The 19,944-nt window shown below is 48.1% G+C and overlaps 1 protein-coding gene across 1 annotated transcript in view; it reads right to left on the reverse strand.

Annotated features, from left to right (window-relative positions):
* TMEM132C (transmembrane protein 132C) overlaps nucleotides 1-19,944 on the reverse strand; it is a gene marked incomplete at its 5' end in the record, with an annotated part of 216,742 nt that overhangs the window by 102,871 nt on the left and 93,927 nt on the right. The window contains one exon of the mRNA XM_064272046.1: nucleotides 6,618-6,764. Within this exon, the coding sequence (XP_064128116.1) occupies nucleotides 6,618-6,764 (147 nt within the window). The remainder of the gene's footprint in view (nucleotides 1-6,617; nucleotides 6,765-19,944) is intronic.

A 19,944-nucleotide genomic window follows, 5' to 3' on the forward strand; every position in this document is an offset into this window, starting at 1 on the left:
CCACCTTCTGTGCCCTTCCTTGCTGACCTCCAGGACACCTGGTTGACGTGAGTCCTGGGGCTCTGATGGAGAAAGGGTCTGAGCTGGATGCCAATGGCTGTGTGTACCGAAAGCGCAAAGGAGCAGGCTGTTAGCTGACTTTGCTGACTGCCGAGAGGCTCAGACACCATAATAGTAATCCAGGGACCAGAGACTAAATATGACACGGCTGTGTATGTATGGACCTGCTGCAGCTGTCTTCTCGGCAAGCATTTACACAGAAGGTTTCAGGACCATAAGCCCAGTAGATTTCCAAAGGCCCAGGGCTGTGGGGAGAAAATTTTCCATCTCAACAGGTTTCTTGTTTGACAGCTTTCCTAACTAGCTCTCTCTCCCAGGTGTGCACGCCTGTGTGTGTGTGCTTGTGTGCATGTGTGTGTGGAGCATCTAACACCGTCTGTCAGTGATTGATACTGTGGTGGCTTGCATGTTGCTATGTTGCTGGAAGCTGTGCCATCAGCATTTCAACTCTCAGTAGAGTCACCCATGGTGGACAGGTTTCAGTAGAGCTTCCAGATAAGACAGACTAGGAAGAAAGACCTGGCAATCTACTGCCAAAAATCTGCCTATGAAAACCCTCTGGATCACAACAGAACATAGTGCTGGAAGCTGAGCCCCCTAGGTTGGAAGGCACTCAGAACGCATAGTGTCCACAACATGGACTCGAGCATATCAACCATTCCGAAGACGGCACAGGACTGGGCCTCGTTTCGTTCTGTTGGGGCAACTCCATAGTGACCAACAAGAACATCTGGAGTCCGATGTGGAGTGTGTACTTGGAGTGGCTTTGAAGGATGGGACTGATGGAGATGGCGGGGTGTATAGCCTCCAGGCCGTACACCTCTCTGCACGTGTGTGGCAAAAGCTGAGTGTTTTGCAGACTCCCTGCTGCCCCAGCTTGTGTGGCAGCCCCTCCACAGACTAACCAGCACCAGGCCTTTGAAGCTGCTTCCACCTCCCAGTGCCCTGTGTTGTGAGCCAGACCACAGGGAGGCTGCAGCGCCCTGGAGACGTAGCTCTGGCTCTCATGGCTCACTCAGCCACTCACCTAATTGCAAAAGTTTTCCAGATGCCTCCCTGGAGCTGGAGGCCAGGAACAAACCACTCCTGGGCCTCCACCTGCTATCATGGCTCGTAATAACTCACAAAATTCTGCTAAGAGGCTCCCATGGGCAGCCACGAATTACAAAGTAGGGAGCGAGGGCTCAGAGGCAAAGGGACCCTCAGATAACTGACTGATCTAACCCTCTTGTTGAAGGAAAAATACCCCCTGCACACTTGCGGGCCAGAGCTGTCATCGGCACGCACTGACGCAGCCAGAGAGGGCACCCCAGCCACCGCGGCGGTGCCACTCATCGGGAAGACCTTAATACGTACCAGCTGTTATCCACCCTACCTCATGGCAACGGGTGTATCCGGGAAGAACTGTGCTCCGCAGGGTTTTCAGAGGCTGATTTTCTAGGACTTTCTTCCTAATCTTAGTCTAGACGCTCCAACATTTTGGCTGGACTTGAACCCCCAGCCTTTCAGTTAACTGAGTGCACCGCCCAGGGACTCTCCGTCTTAATATTGTTGCTGTTAGGTGCCATCTAGTTGGCTCTGACTCATGCTGACCGTGTGTATAACAGAATGAAACGCTGCCTTGGCCTTCGCCATGGTCACAGTCATTGTCATGTTTGAGCCCACTGTTGCAGTCACTGGGTCACCCCATCTCATTCCTCTCTCATTGAGCATCTTCCTCTTTTTTGCTGACCCTGTACTTTACCAAGCATGATGTCCATCTCCAGGGACTGATCCCTCCTGATAACATGTCCAAAGAATGTGAGATAAAGTCTCGCCATCTTCGCTTCTAAGGAGCACTCTGGCTGTACTTCCTCCAGGACTGATTTGTTCATCCTTCTGGCAGTCCGTGGTATATTCGGTGTTCTTCACCAACGCCAGAATGCAAATGCATCAATTCTTCTTCAGTCTTCCTTATTCACTGTCCAGATTTCACGTGCATATGAGGCGAATGAAAACACCATGGCTTGGGTCAGGTGCACCTTCGTCCTCAGAGTGATATCTTTGCTTTTTAACACTTTAAAGAAGTCTTTTCAAACCTCCGACCTTTCGGTTAACTGAGCGCACTGACCATTTGCACCACTCAGGGACTCCATCTTAGTATTAGACCTCCTCAACTACATAGGAAGGGGCCAGGAGTGGAAACGGCATTCACTGCCCCTGGGGGAGAAGAATGGGAGGTACCCTGATGACCTGAGCTTGGTGCTCCACCGAATCAAAACCTAGCCTTCCAGTGACTCAGGACAGAGTGAACATGACAGGTTCATCATATATCAGGAAGGACGTGGCAGGCAGAATGCTGGCCCCCAAAGATGCCCAAGCCCGAGTCCCTGGAACCTGTAACTATGGGACCTTATATGGCCGAAGGGGCTTTTCGGGTGTGATTAAGCTAAGGAACTTCAGCTGGGAGGGTGATTCTGGGTTATCTGGTTGTCCCAACGTAATCACAAAGCTCCTTATAATGAAAAGATGAAGGTCAGAAACACAGAGATTTGAAGATGCTACGCTGCTGGCTTTGAAGATGGATGAAGAGGCCACGAGCCAAGGAATGCAGGCAGCCCCTGGGAGCTGGAAAAGGCAACAAAATGGATCCTCCCTGGAGCCTCCAGAAAGAACCAGCCCAGCCGATACCATGATTTTAGCCCTGTGAGACCCGTGCCGGACTTCTGACCCCCAGAACTGTGAGATAATAAAGTTGTGTTGCTTTAGGGCCCCAAGTTTGTGGCAGTTGGTAACAGAAGCAATGGGAAACTAACACAAAGATAGAGAATGTTCCAAACTTGCAGAACGCATCACGCAAGAGAGTGGTTTCCAACATCATAAAAAGATACCTTCCGTCACCACTTGGTCCTTGAAAGTGGTGCTTTTTCAAAAGGATGCTGTGGTGCCTGGGGGTATTAGAGGGTGTCCGGATAGCCATTTAAGATAAATCTTAGGGCTTTGTAATAATTGTTATGGACATCAGAAACTAATATAATCAGCATTTTAAGCATATAATTTCAAGGATATCATCAGTAAAAATGAAGGTACTTTTTCTTACAAACAAGACAATTTAAAGGGGATGTTAAGAAATACTAACTGTGTCTGGGTGTGCGTGGACATGGAGGAGGACGATTTTAGGTGAGGTCCGGCTGCTGCTGAGTCTCCCCTACTACCACCCATTTTCCAAGCTGGTTCCACAGCCTTTTAGCAATATCCTTTGCATAATTTCCTCTTCTGCTCAAATCAGCTAGGGTTGTGGATTTTTGACGCAGGTAGTGACACAAAGTTCCCCTTTTAGTCACTGACTTATATTGTTGTTAGTTTCTGTCCCGTCCACTCTGACTCACAGCGACCCCGTGGGACAGAGTAGAATTGCCCCATAGAGTTTTCGTGGCTGTCATCTTTATGGAAGCAGATTACAAGGTCTTTATCCCTCAGAGCTCTAGGGAGGGTTTGAACTGCCAGTTTTCAGTTAGCCGCTGAGCACTTAACCACTGTGCCACCAGAGCTCCTTAGTCACCAACTTAAATAAAAAGGTCAACGGATTGGAAAGTTAGAGTTGTTTGCCGTCAAGTCGATTCTGACTTATTTTGCTGTTGTTAGGTGCTGTTGAGTTGGTTCTGACTTATAGGAACACTGTATACAACAGAACAAAACACTGCCTGGTCCTGAGCCATCCTCACAATTGTTGCTATGCTTAAGCCCATTGTTGCAGCCACTGTGTCAATCCATCTCATTGAGGGTCTTCCTCTTTTTCTCTGGCCCACTATTTTACCAAGCATGATGTCCATAGTGACCCTACAAGACAGGGCAGAACTGCCCGGAGGGTTTCCCAGGCTATAAACTTTATGGGAGCAGATTGCCAAAGTCTTTCTCCCATGGAGCAGCTGGTGGATTCGAACCACCGACTTTTCGATTAGCAGCTGAGCGCTTAAGCACTTTGCCATCAGGGCTTTTTAAGATTAGGGTAGGCAGTAATTAGTAGGGAAATGTGAATTTAAACTATTGGTCTGGCCCTCACGTCCCTCCATAACACGGCCTCAACCTGCCTTTCCACGGGCACCTAACTCAGGTCCTGACTGCAGAGTTGGGAAGAGATGTGGGCCGTCAGCTCTCACAAGCTGGCACATCTGATTTCAGCACGCAATTAACACCTGTCCTGACTGACATTCTTCCAAAAACCCAAAGCATCACACGAGGGAAGCTGAGGGCCTGCAGGCTACAGCCTGGTCTTCCACACCCCTGCCTGTGGCCAGCCTCATGGCAACGAACAGCTGACCTTCACAAGTGAGGACACACCAGGATGGAACCCCAGCACCTCTGCCCAAACCCCCAGAATGATTCCAGGACATCATACACAGTGGTCTCCCTCTCAGCAGACACAACTGGGCCCAAATCGGAGTTGCCAGAAGCCTCAGAACACGCAGCTTGCCGCCGGGACTCTCCAGAACTTGCAAGGTGTAGCTCCCTCACGTGGAAACTCCTTCTGATTCTGAGCTGAAGAACTACTTACATATACAAATTCATTGTCTCTTAATTAACGCTTTATTTGCAGAATCAAGACTAATCTTGTGGGGTAATTTGACTTTATGTGCATTCGATTCAGGAGATTTGATTTGCCTTCCGATCTCTTGCTTAGAACGACGGGCCCCTGCACACGTTTCTTCCCTGACATTTTTTCACAAGTTCAAACATCCAGACACCCTTCACCCCATCTTCACCCCAAGACACAATAAAAATCGCTCTTGGGGCATGGGTAGCGAACACTGCCGTTCGAAGCTGTACGCTGTTCAGGAGACCAGATGATTTTGCTGGCTACAGATTAAAGGAAGGGCCAGCGAGGGGGGTTTTAGATAATTCAACAGAGCGTTTCTAAACAAGGTGGAGAATGTGCGGATTTTTCACGGCAGCCTTACAGTATTCACTTCAGAAAACATGTACGGTAATTGGAGTTCCTGAGCAGTGCAAATGGCTAAACACCTAGCTACTAACCACAAGGCTGGCAGTTCAAATCCACCCAGATGTGCCTCGGAAGAAAGGCCTGGTGATCTACGTCTGAAAAAATCAGCCACTGAAAACCCTCTGGAGCACAGTTCTGCTCTGATACACACAGGGCGTCATGAGTCGGAATCTACTCAATGGCAACTTGCTTATGTATTTATTTTTTTGTTTTCTTGCCTTAATAGTAATTTCTTCAGGAAAACACCCTGGTGGGAGGTATCAAGAGCCCTAAAAAACGATCACATGTTTTGATCCCAAGACGCCATGATAAGGACAAAGGTGAGGACAGAGATTTACAGGGAAGGTGGTTTACTGCTACAGCAACCCTAAGAACGAAGTTTGGAAACAAGTAAATGTCTGAAAACATGAAAATGATTACTTACATTAAATCCATAGGATGGAATATCATGACGACATTAAATTCTTCTGGGGGAATATTAAATGTCGTGAGAAGAAGTTTTTAATGTAAATGAAAATAAAATTATCCTAAAAATCTATATGTATATTATGATATCAAATTTGTAAAATAAATCTACTACACATTTACTATATATAGATATTATATATGTATAAAACACTGAAAATAAATGAACCAATATGTTAGCAGTGGGTTATCCCCGGGCAGTAGGGCTGCTGATATATTATTTTTATTTTTCCCCATCTACCTGGGTTTATGAGACATTGGTGGTTCAGTGGTAGAATTCTCGCCTTCCAGGCAGGAGACCTGGGTTTGATTCCCGGCCAATTTACCTCACATGTGGACACCACCTGTCTGTCAGAGGAGGCTTGCATGTTGCTGTGATGATGAGCAGGTATCCATGAAGCTCCCAGACTAAGATGGACCAGGAAGAAAGGCCTGGGGATCTACTTTTGAAGACCAGCCAATGTAAACCTTATGGATGACAACGCTCCAATCAGGGGGATAGCGCAGGACCGGGGAGCCTTGTGACCCACGGTGTGTGGTGTCACCATGAGCTGGTAGCTAACGAGACAGCAGCTAACAACAACAACAACCTGAGTGTACCAAACATTCTACGATGGAGTATGCACTGTTTCTATTACTAGAAAACAATTACTGTAAGTATTCCGGTGTCTATATAGAATTGCACATAACACGCTTATGTTTGTGATGGTCACTGATGTCACCCCGTCTTTAGGTACATCTCATTGAAGACTAGATCTAGCCGACTGAGCTGAGGCTGGACACTGCAATGAAGCAGCCCTGGAAATGCAGAGAGCAAAGGGGATGAGTTGAGGTGGGGAGGACACAGAAGCCCGGCAGAGGGGACTAGGCCACCCTGACCGAGGCTGCCTGCTCGAAGCCCAAACCACAGCTTTGCAGCCTGGCGCCCTGCACTGCCCCACGGCAGAGTGCCAGAGGATACCAAGGTCACTGTAAGTGCTTCCAGATTTCAGGTGTGGGTTTCAGGGCTCCACGATGCAGTGGCTAACGTATGCCTACGTGGTGGAGCCTCCTAGACAGCAGCTGCGTCACTGGGACACGTGAGTGGCCTGCTGAGTGGCGGCCCCCTTACCTGTTGCGTGGCCCCGGCCCCAGGCGCTGACACACCACAGTGGTGGTGGCATGCTTGCCGCCGTTGCCCGTCTCCTGTGTGGAGTCCCACAGGCGAGGCTCGCTGGTCTGCGCACTCAGGATGTTCACGCCCTTCTTCACCTTGGCTCTGTGGGGATGAAAGGGCAAGAGAGAGCCGCGTGGTTAAAGACATGGCCTGTCCAAAAGCTCCCACGCCACCAAGCTGCACTCAGGCTTGTCTTTTCTGCTTTTCCACTGTTTTCATGCCTGGTGGTACAGATGACACCACAGACCAGATGGCATTAATGCCCGGGTTGGGCCGAGACAGTGTGGGAGAAAGACCCGCCACAGGCCCAGGCATCATGGAACTTCCTGTCCATCTCAGGGCGAGGGGAAGGGGCTCCCAGACATTCATTAAACCAGGAGGTAGTATACAAAGTGGTCAAGAGCACAGACTAGCCCACCTGGGTGAGTGCTTCTCAACCAGGGTGACTGTGTCCCCAGGGGACATGTGGCATTATCTAAAGAATTTTTTTCAGCAGAACATACACCAATTCAACAGTTTCTACATACACAGTTCTGTGACACTGATTACAACCTTGGAGTTGTGCAAACATTCTCACCCTCCCTTTCTGAGTTATTCCTCCCCCGTTAACAAACTCACTGACCCTAAGTTTCCTGTCTAAACTGTTGAGTTGCTGTTGTCAATTTGATTCCAAATAGTTTTTTTTATTTGAAGTTTATTTCAATGGCTTATAATTTTTTTACATAATCTATTGTACTTTTGTCATTGTCGAGAATATACACAGAACGTACATGAATTCAACAGTTTCTACTTGCACAGATCAGTTGATTACATTCTTCGAGTTGTATAACCATCCTCACCCTCCTTTTTTGAGTGCTCCTTCCCCTTTAAGATAAACTCACTGCCCCCTAAGGTTCCTATCTAACCTTTCCAGTTGCTCTTGTCAATTAGATCTGTCTGGAGAAATTTTTGATCGTCCTGATGTCGAGGGTGAGGTGGTTGTTACTGGCATCCAGTGGGTGGAGGCCAAGGATGCTGCTAAACACCCTGCAATGCACGGGCCAGTCCCCACCACAAAGAGTCTTCTGGTCCAACGTGTCAGTGGTGCTGAGGCTGAGAAGCCCTGGCTGAGGTTTACATCCTAGTTCCACCACTTTCTGGTGTGTGACTTTGAGTGAGTTATATAACCTGTGTCTCAATGTCCTCCTCTGTGAAAAGAGAATTATACTAACCCCCATTATAAAGATGTCGTGATGATTAAGTGAATTAACACATAGAAAGAGATTAGAGGAGTGTCAGCCATATATGGCCATATAATGAGCAGTTGATAAACGTTAGCTGTTGTTACATTACGCCACCCGTCTACCAGTTTGTTATCCCGTGGTGGCCTGAGTGTTGCTGTGACACTGGAAGCTAGGCCACCGGCACTTCAGATAACACCACAGTTTCCCATGGGGGGCAGGTTTCAGTGGAGCTTCCAGACTAAGACAGACTGGGAAGAGAGGCCTGGGGATCTATTTCCAAAAATCAGCCAGTGAAAACCCTGTGGATCACAATGGTCTGTTCCTATTGAGCATGGTGCTGCCACGAGTCGGGGGCCAACTCAGTGGTAGCCAACCACAACAATATACAGTTTTTACCAAATTTAGAGAACTATTTGACTACTTAACTTATGTGCAGGGGTTATCTCTTATGAAGGTAACATCTTTAAAAAATTATATATGTATAAGTTGTTGTTGTTGTAGTTGGATGCCATTGAGTTGATTTTCACTCACAGTGATCCCATGTGACACAATAGGACTGCCCCATAGGGTTTCCTAGGCTGTAATCTTGCTGAGAGCAGATCTCCAGATCTTTTCTCCTGTGGAGCTGCCAGGTGAGTTTGAGCTGCCAGCCTTTTAGTTAGCAGCCAAGCGCTTAACCATTGCACCACCAGGGCTCTCTCTCTCTATATAGACACACCCCTGCCCTGCTAACATCAGAGTGGAGAACATAAACCCGTGTGAGCACGTAAAAGGATAACCTAGCCGAATGAACGTGATGACCAGGCAGACACCACGAACTGGCATGGAACCAAGGGGCTGGGAGTGGTGATAAATCCCATCTCCACCTTCCACACTCAGAGTACCAAATCAGCACCAGCCCAGGGTGGGAACATCCTAGGAGCCTCAGCAGCCACCTTTCCTTTAGAAACTTCTCTCAAGTCTTACAATGATTTGCTGAACACGCTTGCTGGTCTTACCAGCCAGGAGTCCAGCTGTGCTGAGGGGACAAAGAGGAAATACACACTAGCCAAGTGGAAGCCTCCATTTATCCTAACACAGAGGAGTCGAGGACACCTCAGCTGTCTGCGTATCACGGGGACGCCCCAGCCGTCAGCGTATCACAAGGATGCCCCACCTGTCAGCGTATCATGGGGACCCCTCAGCTGTCAGCGTATCACGGGACCCCCCCAGCTATCAGCATATCACGGGGACGCCCCAGCTCTCAGCGTGTCACGGGACCCCCCCCAGCCATCAGCGTATCATGGGGACCCCCCAGCTGCCGGCGTATCACGGGACCCCCCCAGCCGTCAGCGTATCACGGGGACCCCCCCAGCCGTCGGCGTATCACGGGGACACCCCAGCTGCCGGTGTATCACGGGACCCCCCCAGCCGTCAGCGTATCACGGGGACCCCCCAGCCGTCGGCGTATCACGGGGACCCCCCAGCCGTTGGCGTATCACGGGGACCCCCCAGCCGTCGGCGTATCACGGGGACCCCCCAGCCGTCGGCGTATCACGGGGACCCCCCAGCTGTCGGCCTATCACGGGATGCCCCAGGCATCAGCGTATCATGGAGACCCCCCAGCTGTCGGCGTATCACGGGACCCCCCCCAGCTCTCAGCGTATCACGGGGACCCCCCAGCCGCTGGCGTATCACGGGGACCCCCCAGCCGTCGGCGTATCACGGGACCCCCCCCAGCTCTCAGCGTATCACGGGGACCTTCAATCTCAACTGCCCGGAATAAACGCCTCGTGAAATGGGACTTTGCTTGAAATGAGGTTTTGCAGGATCTGGATTTTGCTCAAGATGCCGGATTTCACTGAAGCCACAAACTGTTCTTCCTACTGAACGGTTCACGCAGATGGGAGGGTTCCTGTTGGCGGGTGCAGGGGTGGTTCCGTCTCTGTGCTGGGTGGGAGAGTAAGCCATCCAGATGGGAGAAAGTCGTAGGTTTCAAGGCCCCTGCTGCTAGTCAGGCATCTTCTTTGATGAGGACAGTGGGTGTTTCCGTCTATTGCAAGGAAATGGCTGTTGTCAGAGTCTGGGTCCAGGACCACAAAGTTGCCACAAGAGTCAATGTTAACAAAACAATTGGGGGATAAACCTGGAGGAAGGTTACCACCCAGGTACTAGTACCGGCCTGTGGCCTTCGAGTCGACTCTGACTCATGGCGACCCCACGCGTGTCAGAGTAGAACCGTGCTCCACAGGGTTTTTAGTGGCTGATTTCTCACAAGCAGATCGCCAGGTCTTTTTTCCAAGGCACTTCTGGGCTGGCTCAAACCTCCAACGTCTTGGTTAGCAGAGGAGCACGTTCAGGATTCGCACCACCCAGGGACTCCACTTTTCATGTCCACGTCGATGACAGTGACTCTGTCCCAGGCACCATGCTAGATGCTGGATGCGTCATTGTTGGATTCGGGCATGGGCCTGCCCTCGGGGTCTTTGGTCGTATCTGAGGGTGCCAGAACAGGGCTCAGGTGGGCCTTATCCCCACAACTTGCTTATGATGGGCTCTGTTACCCAGTTTTTCCCACCCCTCATCCATCAGTGTGCCCAGCTGTGGGGGCCTGCAATGTTGCCATGATGCTGAAAGCTCTGCCAGGCACTAGCAGAGCTTCCAGAACAAGACAGACTAGGAAGAAAGGCCTGGAGATCTACTTCCAAAAATAGTCAACGAAACCCTGTAGATCACAACAGAATATTGTCCGATACAGTGCTGGAAGATGAGCCCCCTAGGTTGGAAGGCACTCAAAATACACAGTGGCAGAAACAACGGGCTCGGCCATACCAGCAATCACGAAGATGGTGCAGGACCGGGCAACGTTTTGTTCTGTTGAACATGGGGTCTCCATGAGCTTAAGCTGACTTGATGGCAGCTAACAACAAAAACAATCCAGTTTTTCACTGGTTAAAAACCAAAATAGTTCCCCCTGTTTTCGGAATATGCTTGGCTCAGATGTAACACAGGGATGATTAATTGTTCCTTGAAGGAAATCAATGTTCAGTACAAATTCTGAACACAGGAACCCTAATTTCCATCCTCCAAGCCATCTATCCCAGGTCAGGAAGGATCTCCCTGTAAAATTCTCTCCTCTAGAAGCTTCTGGGGCGCTGGGATGTGTGCACACCCCTGTGTGATGAGGAGGATATGGGGAGGGGGGCCGGGCACCACCTGGACTCTGGTCCCTGTATGGCTGAAGTACACACTGCTCAGGGCTGAATCGGGCCCGCAGAGTACACGATTAGTTGCCAACATTAAAGTAAAACCAGAAGGTTTCCTATAAGAATCTGGATCTCTGCTTTCTTAAAACAAACAAAAAAAAACCCAAACCCGCTGCCATCAAGTGGATTCCAACTCACAGCGACCCTATAGTAGAGATTTATTCATTCAAGAAGCAGTTACCAACAGCGCAGTAGGTGCCAAGCGCTTCCTAGGGGAGGAGTGTCCAAGAAGCCCGGTTCTCTGCCCCTGGGGTGCTCATGTTCCAGCTGGAAAGCCAGGCAGTCAGCAAAACGGAAGTGAAATAAACGGTTCTTCAGGGTCACGGAGGTTATGGAGGAAAACGAAGCTGGGATGGTAAACACCGGGGTAGGAAGAAAGGGGCAGTTTTAAACAGGATGGCTGGGGAAGACCTCTCTGAAGGGCAGAGCCCCGAGAGGCGGTGAGGAGACAGCCATGTGGTCAACTGGGGGAACCCATTTCCAACTGGAAACCACCAGTGCAAAGGCCTGGGGTAGGCAGAATTACTTAGGAAGAGTTGTGTGTGCGTATGCGTGTCTGTGTGAGTGTGTCTGAGTGTTGCCGTGTGGGCATGTGTCTGTGTGTGAGTGTGTGTATGTGCGTGAGTTTGTGTGAGTGTATTTGTGTGAGCGTGTATGTGTGTCTCTGTGTGTATGCGAGTCTGTGTGTGTGTGTTTGTGTGAGTGTGTATGTGTCTGTTTATGAGTGTATGCGAGTGTCCTTGTGTGTGTCTGTGTGAGTTTGTGTGTATATGTGTGTGTACGTGTGTCAGTGTGTGTCTGCGTGAGTGTATGTGTGTATACATGTGTGCGTTGTGTGTGTCTGTATGAGTTTGTGTGAGTGGATATCTGTGTGTACGTGTGTGTATGTGTGTTATGTGTGAGCGTGTGTGTGTGCAAGTGTGAGTGTGAGCGTGTGTGTGTGAAGCCCCCAGAGCTGGCCCTTTCCCCCACGTACGTAAGTCGTTGCTCTCTGACTGACCTAGAGCTGTAGCCAGCTCATCCAGAACAAACGTCCCCACCCGTCTCAGGTCTACTGTGAAGGCTGCAGCGGTCAAACGCTTTTCCTATCGAGCGTCTTTTTCATCTCCCATTTCGCTCACCAAAACTGACCCCTTTGACCATTACCTTTTGCTGTGTCAGTTTTTCCTTTGACCTTTGGTGCTAATGAAAACTTTACCAGCAACTCATCAAGGGTCAGAAAAGGCTGGAGCTAAGAGACCACTGGAATTTCCATAGTGTTTTTGCTACTTCAAGCTCCGTATTTCTTTTTATTCCCGTTTTTCTGGTCCCAGACAATGGGCTAGACCTACTGTTACAGGCTGTGGTACAAGGATATTCATTCCTGAAACAAACACAAATGCTCTGTTTCCACAGGTTTCCTCCTGTTGTTGTTGCTAGATGCCGCTCAGTCAGCCCTCAGCTCGTGGCGACCCCATGCACAACAGGATTGGACAGTTGTGCTCCACAGGGTTTTCCCTGGCTGATGTTTGGAAGTAGATTGCCAGGCCTTTCTTCCTAGTCCATCTTAGTCTGGAAGCTCCACTGGAACCTGTTCAGCATCACAGCAGCACGGAAGCCTCCGCTGACAGATGGGCAGTGGCTGAGCGTGAGCGTGAGGTCCCAGGCAAACCTGCCTGCACCTCTGTAAACAGCCCCTTCAATGAAAATATTTTCCTTAAATGCTGAGTGTGCTTGTTTCCTGCTGGGACCCTAATACGTACCCTGCGGTTCTTCTGTCTATGGTGCATCTAGCTGCCGGTCCTTCCTGCTAGTTTGCAGTCACGTTGACCATGTTCTTCGTAACGACAAAGAACTCCATCCTCCCCAGTGACTGCTCACCTTCAGCACACTTCCCCCCAGGTTCCTGAAGGCGTTGAGCTGCTTCCATACACTGCAAAACCTGTCTTTTCATATCCAGCACGACGCACCTTTCCTTGGCATTTTGGCGACATGCTCAAGGCTATCTCTTAAATAAGTTTACTCAACCGCTGTGGATCAGAACAATGGCAGAAGGAAATAACATGATACATGTCATTCGGGCCAAAGATGGCAGAGTTTGTTGCGCCAACATTCTTTGTCTGGGTGAGTCTGACGGTGCTTTCTCTTCCATGAGAAGGACTGGCATTCACTCAGCTGTTTAAAAAAATTAGCATTGACTATTTCAAACAGTGCAGAGGAAAGGGGAGTATTATAATTAACCTGTGTGTACTCATTGATCAGCCTCAACTATCAATATTTTGCCAGCTTTGTTTCACCAACTGAGCCCACTTTTTTATGCTGGAGTACTGACAACCAAAACCCAGACAGCACACCACTTCACTCATGAATGCTTCATCATTTGTGTTAACATAATCACCTTGCCATTATCATACTAACAAAATGAACAATAATTCCCTAATAGAAACATTCCCCTAATTACCTGAAAGATATTGTTTTATGTAATTGATTGGCCTGTTCAAGTCAGAACCCAGACAAAGTGCGCATGTAGCACCTGATGTTATGTTCTTCAGTCTCTCTTACTGTGTTGACACTTGTTTCCCCTCCGCCCCACCACACCTTTTTATGCCATTCACATTTTTGGAGACACTAACTCATTTGCTTATAGGAAACCCTGGTGACGTAGTAGTTAAGAGCTACGGCCGCTAACCAAAAGGTCGGCAGTTTGAATTCACTAAGCGCTCCTTGGAAGTTCTATGGAGCAGTTCTGCTCTGTCCTTTAAGGTTGCTATGTGTCGGAATCAACTCGATAGCAACGGGTTTGCTGTTTTTTTTCAAAGGTGCACCTGACCCAAGCCATGATATTTTCAATTGCCTCATACGCATGCGAAAGCTGGGCAATGAATAAGGAAGACCAAAGAAGAGTTGATGCCTTTGAATTGTGGTGTTGGTGAAGAATATTGAATACACCATGGACTGCCAAAAGAACGAACAAATCTGTCTTGGAAGAAGTACAACCAGAATGCTCCTTAGAAGCAAAGATGGCGAGACCGCATCTCACATACTTTCGACATGTTGTCAGTAGGGATCAGTCCCTGGAGAAGAACATCATGCTTGGTAAATTAGAGGGTCAGCGAAAAAGAGGAAGACCCTCAACGAGATGGATTGACACAGTGGCTGCAACAATGGGCTCAAGCATAACAACGATCAAGAGGATGGTGCAGGACTGGGCAGTGTTTCATTCTGTCATGCATAGGGTCGCTATGAGTTGGAACCGACTCAACAGCACCTAACAACTACAAGTTGTTTGTCAAGGAGCCCTGGTGGTACGCTACTAGCATTAATTGGGCAGAGTCCAAGCACACTACTAAACATCCTACGATGCACAGGACAGCCCCACAACAGAGAACGATCTGGCCCCAAATGGCAGCAGTGCTGAGGCTGAGAAGCCCTGGCTTAAGGTAAAGCCAGAAAGGATCACAGCCAGGTGAGTCTGGCACACAGACAACGGCGAGCTGTAATTACCGGAAGAGCTGCAACGTGCCCCCAAGCCCCTGGCGTTCATCCGCTGCTCTGAGATGACCACGCTGTGATCCTACATGCGCAGAGAAATGCACTTTTATGATTGCCCCGTATCTATTCCTCAGTGCAGACTGGCATGATGCTTATTTAATTACGGGGAATAAACCACAAGGAGGATTGCTTGCACAGCTGCCCAGGTGTGCTTCCTTGCGAGGACCACAGGGAGGGAGAGCCTAGAACTGTGAAAAGCGAGGTTCCCCGGCTCTGGTCTGCGTGCCGGCCTGCAGAAACACGACCAAACGTATCTGTGCCTTAGTTATTAGATGCTTGTAGGGGCAGGGATGTGGCCATGGGGCCAGCATTTTGCTGGGTTTGCGAGAATGTTCAACACCAGCAGCAAGGACACCGTCAACACCGATGACAACAACAATGACAGCAGCAACAGCAGGGAGGCTCACCACTGGTATTTCCAATATCAGTCAGGCCCTCTGCTGAGTGCTTTTGTGCTTTTTTTTCAAACCTCCTACCAACTCCATTGAGTAGGTTCCCTTACTAAGTTCCTTTTTTAAAAACAGGTGAAAACACAGAGACACAGAGTGACCAAGAGACTTGCTCAAGGCCACACAGGAAGTAAGTGGCAGAGTTTGTGTTTGAACCTGTGCAGTCCGACTCCAGGCAAATCTGTCCATCAATAGAGGGACCAGGGCTCCGTTAGCAAGTGTGGGCCTGGACACACCGTCCCTGAGGCTGTCGTCTTCACACTGGGCGGGGTGACACACACACAGTCCCATACACACTCACACAGGCACACACTCACTCCCTCACACTCTCCTTCATACACACACACACACACAACACACACTCTCATACACACACACTCTCACTCTGAAACACAAACAGGCACACACTCACTCCCCCCCACTCCTTCACACATGCACACATACACTCATATATATTCTCATACACACAACAAACTTATACACACACAACCACAAACTCACACATATACACAGAAATACACACACTCATACTGACACACATACACCCACGCACACTCATATATACACACACACTCACTCCACTCCTAACTTGAAAACCAAAACTAAACCAAACCCTCTGTTGTTGACTTGATTCTGACTTACAACGACCCCACAGGGTTTCCAAGGCTGTAATCTGTATGGAAGCAGGCTGCCATATCCTTCTCCCGCAGAGCTGCTGGTGGTTTGAAACCACGACCTTTGGGTTAGCAGTCAGGAGCCTTGACCACGGCAGCCACAATTGTCCTTAGGGAAGAGTCAGTGGTGCAAAAGCCTGCGTTAGTAATAAAAACCAAAAAGGGCAGAAGAGCTCTCCCGGCCAGATCGGTAGTGGCTCCGAAGTCCCTTCTCACCAATGTCCGTGGGCTCCTTGGGAGCCTTGGTGGCTGCACAAGGCAGCTGAGCGGCTGGAGGACGGTCAGTGCAGCTGGCCCATCAGTATTTGATGTGCTGACCTCCCAGTGGCCCTGAAGGAGCTGCACTGCTTTTCAGGCAAGGGCGTGAGACTTTTCCTAATAACCAGCTGAAACCGGAGAGTAACACCAACCCCCGCTGAGGCAGCACCCACCCCAGACACCTTCCGGCCCCCCAGGGCCCCAGGACCCCATCTCTCTCATGCCCCTCGCACTCTGGGATGCCATCCACGAGGAGGGGACGCGCCGTGCTCGCTTCCCGGGTCTTGCACAAACTCCCCAGAATTTCTTCCTGAGCTGCAGCAGCAGGTTCTCAGAAGGGAACTGAGAGAAGCTTCCAGAGGCTGCGTGGGACACATGATTTCCTGGACTTTCCAGGAAGCCAGGCAGTGTGTGCGGATTGGAGCATCGGGCCCACCTGTCTGGGTTCGAGCCCTGCCACTTTCTACGTGCTCCCTGCTGTCACCTGCCATCATGTCACCCCCGACTCACGGGGACCCCACACACGATGGGACAAAATGCTGCCTGGCCCTGCTCCATCTCCATGGTGGGTGCGGACCGGACAATTGTGATCCACAGGGTTTCCATTTGGCTGATATATATATATTTTTTTTCAGTGTCCACCTGATTTAATTAGCTCACTCTTCATCAGCATCTCTCTCCCCCCCACTGACCAGTCCTTTTCATGCCTGATGATTTGTCTTCGGGAATGGTTCCTGTCCTGTGCCATCAGAAGTTCTGGGGAGCATTGTCTCCGGGATTCCTCTAGTCGCAGTCATACCATTAGGTATGGTCTTTTCATGAGAATTTGGGGTCTGTATCCCATTGGTCTCCTGCTCCCTCAGGAGTTGTCTGTTGTGCTCCCTGACAGGGCAGACATCGATTGTGGCCGGGCACCAACTAGTTCTTCTGGTCTCAGGATAATGTAGGTCTCTGGTTCACGTGGCTCTTTCTGTCTCTTGGGTTCTTAGTTGTCGTGTGACCTTGGTGTTCTTCCTTTGCCTTTGCTCCAGGTGGGTTGAGACCAATTGATGTATCTTAGATGGCCGCTTGTTGGCATTTAGGACCCCAGGCGCCACAATTCAAAGTGGGATGCAGAATGTTTTCATAATAGAATTATTTTGCCAATTGACTTAGAAGTCCCCTCAAACCAAGTTCCCCAGACCCCAGCCCCTGCTCCGCTGACCTTTGAAGCTTTCATTTTATCCCGGAAACCTCTTTGCTTTTAGTCCAGCCCAATTAGGCTGACCTTCCTTGTATTGAGTGTTGTCTTTCCCTTCACCCAAAGCAGTTCTTATCTACAGATTGATCAATAAAAAACCCTCTCCCTCCCTCCCTCCCTCCCTCCCCCCTTTGTAACCACATAAGTCTGTGTTCTTCTCCGTTTTTTCTATTTCTCAAGATCTTATACTAGTGGTCTTATACAATATTTGTCCTTTTGCAACTGACTCATTTCGCTCAGCATAATGCCTTCCAGATTCCTCCATGTTATGAAATGTTTCACAGATTCGTCACTGTTCTTTATCGATGCGTAGTATTCCATTGTGTGAATATACCACAATTTATTTACCCATTCATCCATTGACGGACATCTTGGTTGCTTCCAGCTTTTTGCTATTGTAAACAGAGCTGCAATAAACATGGGTGTGCATATATCTGTTTGTGTGAAGGCTCGTGTATCTCTAGGGTATATTCCCAGGAGTGGGATTTCTGGGTTGTATGGTAGTTCTATTTCTAACTGTTTAAGATAACGCCAGATGGATTTCCAAAGTGGTTGTACCATTTTACAATCCCACCAGCAGTGTATGAGAGTTCCAATCTCTCCGCAGCCTCTCCAACATTTATTATTTTGTGTTTTTTGGATTAATGCCAGTCTAGTTGGTGTGAGATGGAATCTCATTGTAGTTTTAATTTGCATTTCTCTAATGGCTAATGATCGGGAGCATTTTCTCATGTGTCTGTTGGCTGCCTGAATATCTTCTTTAGTGAAATGTGTGTTCATATCCTCTGCCCACTTCTTGATTGGGTTGTTTGTCTTTTTGTGGTTGAGTTTTGACAGAATCATGTAGATTTTAGAGATCAGGCGCTGGTCTGAGATGTCATAGCTGAAAATTCTTTCCCAGTCTGTAGGTGGTCTTTTTACTCTTTCAGTGAAGTCTTTAGATGAGCATACGTGTTTGATTTTTAGGAGCTCCCAGTTATCTGGTTTCTCTTCATCATTTTTGGTAATGTTTTGTATTCTGTTTATGCCCTGTATTAGGGCTCCTAGGGTTGTCCCTATTTTTTCTTTCATGATCTTTATCGTTTTAGACTTTATGTTTAGGTCTTTGATCCACTTGGAGTTAGTTTTTGTGCATGGTGTGAGGTATGGGTCCTGTTTCATTCTTTTGCAAATGGATATCCAGTTATGCCAGCACCATTTGTTAAAAAGACTATCATTTCCCCAATTGACTGACACTGGTCCTTTGTCAAATATCAGCTGCTCATACGTGGATGGATTTATATCTGGGTTCTCAATTCTGTTCCATTGGTCTATGTGCCTGTTGTTGTACCACAACCAGGCTGTTTTGACTACTGTAGCTGTATAATAGGTTCTGAAATCAGGTAGAGTGAGGCCTCCCACTTTCTTCTTCTTTTTCAGTAATGCTTTGCTTATCCGGGGGTTCTTTCCCTTCCATATGAAATAGTGATTTGTTTCTCTATCCCCTTAAAATATGACATTGGTATTTGGATTGGAAGTGCGTTATATGTATAGATGGCTTTTGGTAGAACAGACATTTTTACTATGTTAAGTCTTCCTATCCATGAGCAGGGTATGTTTTTCCACTTAAGTATGTCCTTTTGAATTTCTTGTAGTAGAGCTTTGTAGTTTTCTTTGTATAGGTCTTTTACATTCTTGGTAAGATTTATTCCTAAGTATTATATCTTCTTGGGGGCTACTGTGAATGGTATTGATTTGGTTATTTCCTCTTCGGTGTTCTTTTTGTTGATGTAGAGGAATCCAAGTGATTTTTGTATGTTTATTTTATAACCTGAGACTCCTCCAAACTCTTCTATTAGTTTCAGTAGTTTTCTGGAGGATTCCTTAGGGTTTTCCATGTATACGATCATATCATCTGCAAATAGTGATAGCTTTACTTCCTCCTTGCCAATCTGGATACGCTTTATTTCTTTGTCTAGCCTAATTGCCCTGGCTAGGACTTCAAGTACGATGTTGAATAAGAGCGGTGATAAAGGGCATCCTTGTCTGGTTCCCGTTCTTAGGGGAAATGCTTTCAGGTTCTCTGCATTTAGAGTGATATTGGCTGTTGGCTTTGCATAGATGCCCTTTATTATGTTGAGGAATTTTCCTTCAATTCCTATTTTGGTAAGAGTTTTTATCATAAATGGGTGTTGAACTTTGTCAAATGCCTTTTCTGCATCTATTGATAAGATCATGTGGTTTTTATCTTTTGTTTTATTTCTGTGATGGATTACATTAATGGTTTTTCTGATATTAAACCAGCCTTGCATACCTGGTATAAATCCCACTTGATCAGGGTGAATTATTTTTTTGATGTGTTGTTGGGTTCTATTGGCTAGAATTTTGTTGAGGATTTTTGCATCTATGTTCATGAGGGATATAGGTCTAAAATTTTCTTTTTTTGTAATGTCTTTACCTGGTTTTGGTATCAGGGAGATGGTAGCTTCATAGAATGAGTTGGGTAGTATTCCGTCTTTTACTATGCTTTGAAATACCTTCAGTAGTAGTGGTGTTAAGTCTTCTCTGAAGGTTTGGTAGAACTCTGAAGTGAAGCCCTCTAGGCCAGGACTTCTTTTTGTTGAAAGTTTTTTGATTACCGTTTCAATCTCTTCTTTTGTTATGGGTCTATTTAGTTGTTCTA

Source organism: Loxodonta africana, chromosome 19, assembly GCF_030014295.1.
Source record: "Loxodonta africana isolate mLoxAfr1 chromosome 19, mLoxAfr1.hap2, whole genome shotgun sequence".
Taxonomy (NCBI): Eukaryota; Metazoa; Chordata; class Mammalia; order Proboscidea; family Elephantidae; genus Loxodonta; species Loxodonta africana.